The sequence below is a fragment of the Mus caroli genome, unplaced genomic scaffold (assembly GCF_978045245.1).
Source record: "Mus caroli unplaced genomic scaffold, Mus_caroli_1 scaffold_2, whole genome shotgun sequence".
In the NCBI taxonomy this organism is placed as follows: domain Eukaryota; kingdom Metazoa; phylum Chordata; class Mammalia; order Rodentia; family Muridae; genus Mus; species Mus caroli.
The window spans coordinates 3,496,813-3,503,863 of NW_028227257.1; the positions used below are offsets into that span (position 1 = coordinate 3,496,813).

A 7,051-nucleotide genomic window follows, 5' to 3' on the forward strand; every position below is an offset into this window, starting at 1 on the left:
GCACCGGCGGGCGGCGTCACGAGGGGCGGGGCGCGCCGGGGGCGCGCCGGGAAGTTGCGCTTGGAGAAGTTGCGGGCGGCTGAGCGTCTGGGCGTCGGGGTTGCTGGCCTTCCCGTAAGCGCTCAGAGGAAGGAGAGAAGCGGCCTACTCCGTGCAGGGCGCTACGTCCCGGGAAGTCGCCTTGGATAGCGCCACCCGCTGCTCGAGGCCGCTGAGACCAGGGCCAGGCCGCGAGCACAGTCTCCGTGCTGGGTGCGGTGCCTCGGGGCTTCCAGAGGCTGTCAAGCCCTAACGCCTAGTGGCTTGGCGGTGACGCCCGCCCAGCTGGGCCATGTCAAAAGGCTCTGGTTCTGCCCCGCTGCCCTCGACCCCGGGGTCCCGGAAACTCGTGCCCCGGAGCCTCAGCTGCCTCTCAGACATGGATCGACGACCCTGCAGACCCCCGGGCTGCGACCCTCGGCTGCGGCCCATCATCCAACGATGCTCGCGCTCGCTGCCCACCTCCCCGGAGCGCCGTGCCAAGGCAGCGGGAGCCCCGGGCGCCGCGTGCGGAGCTGGCTGCAACCGGCAGGTCCGGGTGCGCTTCGCTGACGCGCTGGGCCTGGAGCTGGCGCAGGTCAAGGTGTTTAACGCAGGCGACGATCCGTCCGTGCCGCTGCACGTGCTGTCGCGCCTAGCCATCAACTCAGACCTGTGCTGCAGCGGCCAGGATCTGGAGTTCACACTGCAGTGCCTGGTTCCCGACTTCTCGCCGCCCATCGAAACCCCGGGCTTCGGAGAACGCCTGGCGCGCCAGCTTGTGTGCTTGGAACGTGTCACCTGCTCTGACCTGGGCATCAGCGGCACAGTGCGCGTGCGCAACGTGGCCTTCGAGAAGCAGGTGACAGTGCGCTACACCTTCTCTGGCTGGCGCAGTGTGCATGAGGCAGTGGCGCGCTGGAGAGGACCTGCGGGTGCTGAAGGTACCGAGGACATCTTCACCTTCGGCTTTCCAGTGCCTCCCTTCCTGCTGGAGCTCGGCTCCCAGGTACACTTCGCACTGCGCTATGGCGTAGCTGGTGCTGAGTACTGGGACAACAATGATGGTCGCGACTATAGCCTTACTTGTCGCAGTCATGCCTTGCACATGCCACGCGGGGAGTGCGAGGAGAGCTGGATCCACTTCATCTGAGCTGCAGGCTGTGAACCAGGAGTTTCCATCTCTGCAGACCTGCAGTCACTTCCCCACCAGTGCAGCTCTCTGAGCGGCCATCTCCCATCCCAGCCTTCTTTCCTAGTGGTCTAGCCTAATTTTTCACTGTGAAGCCCTGTGGCGGTAGCCTGGCCTGTCTTGTAGTGAATTCTCTTGAGAGCCTGGCGGTCAGCCTGTGTAACACGTTGTGGGGAGGGTGTGGGAGGGCAGATGCACGGGATTGGGGCCCTCAATTTCAGTAGGACCCAGGTCAGTGTTTTGCAAGAAAGGCCTTTTGCATGTCTCCTCTATGTGTCTAAATATAAGTAGCTGTTATTTATTATTGTGAAGTTAGGCTTCCACCCATGGAGAATGCTTTCTCAGGAATACTCTAATCAGCTTAGAGGAGGCCAGATATTTGTTTGCACCCACCGTAATAATTGTACAAATACACAGTGTGGCCTGCATTATGGTCCCTCGAGGCATTTCTGCCCTGGGACAGTGAAAATCTGAGACCATGTTTGCTTGCCAATGTCTGTAGCCTTCCAACAGTAGAAACTATTAATAGCGAAGGAACTCGCAGCTCATCTGTCACCACATAACCATTTCTGGGCTTCGAGGCTGCCCTGGTTAGGCGATGCCTCCCACATCAACAGCTGGGGAGGAGTGGACAGAAAAGCCTCCAACCATGCAACTCAGCCCAGACAGCCCTTTCTCTTCAGGGACTGCCTGTTCACACATTTGTCGTCTACTGGTCTGGTTCTGGGTCTGCTTGTTAGCAGGGCATATTTTGTTTTTGTTTTGTTTTTGTTTTGTTTTGAAACTACCTGAGCCTTTAAAAAGATCTTGCCTTAAGTATTTTATGTTTTCAAGTGGCCACAGGGATTCAGGCAGGCGTGTCCTTCCCGGGGACCTTTTTCCACGAGAGAAGTGACATTTTTATTTCTTAAGTATGGAAAGATTCCAGGATTCATATTTTAGAAGTCAGCTTCCAAATGAACCTGGGCGGTTCTCAGAATTAGCCAAGGTACTGGAGGAAAAACAACTTGTGGATTTTTATTCACCTAATGTGTTTTAAATTTGTTATGTCGGGTTTAACAGATACCACCACTTTATTCTTTGTGCCTTCGGTTAGGAAAGTTGCTAACATTTTTTTACGGGCTTAATTCCCAGTTTTAAAATGTTACATACTTTAAAAAAAAACAAACAACAACCAAAATCTCCAACTTAGTCCAGACCACTCACTGGTCCCTGCAGGGTGTGCCTGCTGCTTAAAGCCCCCATGAAGAGGCTGGCAAATATTTTTGGTGCTGAACTCTGGTCTCTCCGACAGCAGGTGCTAGAACTGTGGTGGACAAGACCTCCAAGATGTGACTTTTGCTTTTGAGACGGTGGATGTCCTGTGACAGATTGACTTGGTGACACTGGTGGCGAGTGTGATGCTCGTTAAACCGTGATGGCGGAGATGCATTTTACCCTTGAACCCATTAGGTTTTGATACTTGAAACTTCTGCCTTTTAAAAATTCCAAGAACAGTGTTGGGCTCCTCTGCTACCTTTCTGGACTGAGAAAAGTTCTGATTTAAAATGCCACAGTAAAACCACCCTGCCTTTGGCTGTGAGGACTCTGCACTGTGTTGGCATTCAGGAGTGAGAAGCTCCCAGTGGCATTTCCCTCACTGCTTAACAAACTGTTCAATTAGGTCAGCAAACCCATGGCAGCTCTGTCCTTGGCCCCTATCCAGAGGGCAAGAGAATCGTCCAGACTCTTCAAGTCAGGCCAGAAATTTGGGGAGCACTGAGGAGCTCGTAGGGAGTTTTACAGTCCGTGGGAAAGCCACTCACTGATCCGCAGGTTCTGGTTACAGGAAAGTAAATGATGCATCATCAAAACTAAAAGAACCTGAAGGTGCCTTTAAGACACGTCAGCTCTAAGAGATAATTCTGCTTGTTTAAATAAATAAATAAATAAAACGCTGTAGAGATAATTCAGGGTGAACTTTCTGACCCTAAGACACACTTTAGGCCTGTTGAGATGTTAAAACTGTGTTCGCCAATTGTGCACTCGCTGAGTTGTGTTTTACTGCCTGTCACTTCAAGTTGTTTTACTCAAGCCTGAATATTAAAACGTGCAAAAAAAAAAAAAATTCCCTTTGTTAAACTGGTGTGTGCTGTGGCCTCATTCCAGAAGACAAAACTTGAAACATCTTGGTGGTGGGTGACATCTTTCAGATGGAAATCTCATTCTTCCCTAGCTGTGGATGGGGGCTGAGTTTTCTAGGGAGGGGCTTCTGCATCAGAGCAGAGTTGTATATGTGTTGCTAAAATACTTTCCCTGGGAAGATGTAAACAAAACACACCCCTTCTCCTATCTTGGGGGGGGGGGGAAGCCATGGTATAATTATGCATACTAGTTCTCTCTGGGGACCAGTGAGTTCATTAGGCTTATTTGGGGACAATGGGTAAGGGGCTACAGGAAGGAGTAGGGGGACCTAATGCAGCCATAGTGAATGGTCTGCACCCAGCAGTGGTGAAGACTTCCCCAGGGCTGTGCAGAGAGAGTGCACTCCCATAACCCTTCTCACCCTTACCCTTTCCCCCCCAGTGGTTCTTCGTCTCCCCAATGCTTCCAACCTTTAATACGGTTTCTCATGTTGTGGTGACCCTTGGCCATAAAAAGATTTCATTACTATTTCATACCTTTAATTTCGCTACCGTTATGAGTTGTAATGTAAATATACCTGATATGCAGGATATCCGTAACCTCTGGGATTGTGACGCACAGGTCTCTCCCTTTACAGTGACTCGGAGACCATTGCAATTGGAGCAGAACTGCACTGATGACTGGTTGGGTTGGGAGGCCGGCTGCACTCAGGGGAAGCTCCTATCGCCCTTCCCACCCACTCCTTCCAAGAGAAAAGGTCAACCATCAAGAAGCCCAGCTATGATGGTTTCTGGCAAGCAGGCCAGCCAAACTCATGAACGCAGCCAGGTTCCATGGCTTGGAGGAAGTCCTGTACAATAGCGTGTGCTTATAAAAACCAAAGTATCTTAATTACGCTATAGGTCAGAGTTTAGGGCAGTGATAATTTTATTTATTTTTTACAGTCCTTGGTGACTCCTGTGGATCCCAGCCTACACTGTGACTTTCAGCAGAGTACAAACTCTTACACATTGTGGAAGAAGAAAACTAGCATTCAGTGTGCCCTGTCTTATTTGCTCGGCCAAGATTTGAGATTTTTGGTGTGTTGGGAGTCAATCAGTCGTGCTGTCCAGTTGATATAATAACCCACATTTTCTTAGCTGAAAACAGTGAGGCTCAGAAAGGTGAGTTCCACAGCCAGCTCACTTCAAATTTAACAGTCAACTGACTATCCAGCTCCATGCACTCTCTGCCAGGAGAGATGGCCCACAGTTTGTTTCCAATAAGAACTTAAACAATGTACATGAAAAGCATTGAAAGATACAGCTCTTAGCTTGACTAACACAAGGCAAGAGGTTTAATCTCTGGCACTGCAGAAAAAATGCGTGACTGGAAACCAGATTTTGATAATGACTGATAAGGTTTTCTTTCAAACTCTATGGTCTCAAGCCTTTAAATAAAAACAAACAGTTCGGGTAAGATTAAATGAGTTGTCTTACTTTTCTATTATTGCAATAAAGCAAAGTGACCAAAAGACGCTCCGAGAGGAAAAGGTCTCTTTCCTCTTGTACTCCTGCACCACAGTCAGTCACTGAAGGAAGTCAGGGCAGGAATTCAAGGTGGGACAGGAAGCAAAAGCCATGGAGGAGTGAGTACTGCTTACTGACTTTCTCCCCCTGCCCCAGCTGCTTGCTGAGGCTGCTTCTTACCCACCCCAGGATCACCTGCTTGGGGGGGGGGGGGCACTGCCTGCAGTGAGCAAAGCCCTTCCACATCAATTGTTAGTTAATACCCTGAAGGCTTGCCTAGGGGACCATCTTTCTGGAGGCTTTTCTCAATTAAGATTTCCTCTTCCCAGATAACATCTAGGTTTGTGCCAAATTGACAAATTGACTTAGATACTTTGTTTCTTCATGTTACTGTTTAAAGACACGGTTTTTTTTTTGTCTCTATAACAAGCAGCTAGTTGAGAAATCACTAGATTGCATCATGGAGGATGGTAAGTCTATTACAAGAAAGCCCAGTGTGAAGATGATGATGTAAGTCTCTGGTCATGAGGTTGACACACTGTGATCTTACATTTGTATTATATACTGTTAGTACTTAAGTCATTCAAAAAAATCATTGAAAACTAATTATCTGAAACACCCTCTAAAAGCCTGTCAACTGTTCATGTTGTTTTAAATTTTTTTGTTTTAATTAGGATCTCCTTGGACCTGTAATTCCAGCCATTCAGGAAACTGAGGCAGGAGGATCTCAAGTTCAAGTTGCCCACCTGAGCACCTTAGATCCTGTCTCAGAAAGTATAAACAAAGCCGGAAATATAAATCAATGGTAGATCACTTGTCTGGCATGCATGAGACCCTCAGTTCAGTGAGGAGTGGGTTCAAAATTCAATTTAACAAGGCACAAAGTTGGAATGATGTTTGTAATTCTAGCTAAGCCAAAGTTAGAAACGCTGTAGGTTTTTTTCTGTGATTTGAACACACACACACACACACACACACACACACACTTTTTCAAGCATGTTCCAAAGCATAATTAAATCAGAAACGGGTGCTGGCCACTGAGCATCACAGCTGTCATCTTCATGAGAGCAGCTGTTACTATTGTTATGACTTGAGAAACATTGACCTGTTGACTATTGACATTCCTTCATAGAATTGGGTGCGGCTGATTCTCTCCCTCTCCAGCTAGATGTAATTCTGCCGTAATTGCACTTGGCTCGGCAGCTTGGGTGCTGCTAGGGTATATAAGGAGTGGAAGGTTGCCTCAGGGAGCATAGCATCCTCTGCTGGTGCAACTATGGGGAAGCCATCATTAATCATCCATGCTGGGCTTAGGTTATTCAGTGATACGGCCGCTTCGATGTCACTTGCATCCTGTAAGGAAGCTGGGCAAGGTCTGTTATTTAAGCTAGACGTGGGTGGAACCCTGCCTTTGGGCTGTCATTGGAGCTCTATGTGGGGTAAGTAGACATTAGATCTCATGCCCCAGGAACAGCTAGGGAAACACCCTGATGCATACCAACTACAACTGAGGGGCACTCTAGTAAAATTATCTGATATATGTATTTTTAAACAACCATTGCCTTTTTAGGTAAAAAATATAGATACTAATAATAAATACCATTTTAAACTTTGATATATCAATATTTAACTCTCTTCACGTGAAGCCACGGAGTTTCCACTAGGTCATAGGATAACCGAAGGGTTGAATAAAGCAGTTATTGTCTGTCACGGCAATGCAAAGCAGGCAGCATCGTGCATGATGGTGAAATTTGTCAAAAGACAGGGCCACCATGTTATAAATCTAGGGCACAGGGAAAATGGAGGCGCCAGAGCACTACCCTATGGCCGGGGCATGAGGACTGCCTAGTGGAGGGGTGGTGGAGTCCCGCACTGACTGCAGGTTCTCCTAACGGCCCCGTTTCCTCCCTAGGTGGAACTGGCGCGGCCCAGCGCCCCCTGCTGGCAGGCGGTTCCCCAGCGCAGCATCACCACTCGGGGCGCAGCTCAGAATAGGAAAGCAGCTGGAGAGCCCTACAGACTGCTTTCCATTACTTCCGGCTGACCCATCGTGGACAGGGCAGGGGTCATCGGAAGTGGGGCGACTGACCGACCCTTCCCAGAAGCGCTGCGCGTGCGCCTACAGCCTAAAGTGTCTGTGGGTAAGGGGCGTGGCCTGGGTGACTGGCTGGCTCTGATTGGGCGAGCGCTTCCCACTTTCCGTTGGCGC

The 7,051-nt window shown here is 49.2% G+C and overlaps 1 protein-coding gene across 1 annotated transcript; it reads left to right on the top strand.

The window, feature by feature from the left end:
• The first annotated feature begins 68 nt into the window (after positions 1–68).
• On the top strand, positions 69–3,298 carry Ppp1r3d (protein phosphatase 1 regulatory subunit 3D). Its single transcript, XM_021177722.2, has one exon. It carries the CDS (start codon positions 332–334, stop codon positions 1,169–1,171), a length of 840 nt encoding a protein of 279 aa, XP_021033381.2. The 5' UTR covers positions 69–331; the 3' UTR covers positions 1,172–3,298.
• Positions 3,299–7,051: the final 3,753 nt, after the last annotated feature.

Excerpts from the sequence above, each read along its gene's own strand:
- Ppp1r3d (XM_021177722.2), top strand. The coding sequence starts at position 332 with ATGTCAAAAGGCTCTGGTTCTGCCCCGCTGCCCTCGACCCCGGGGTCC.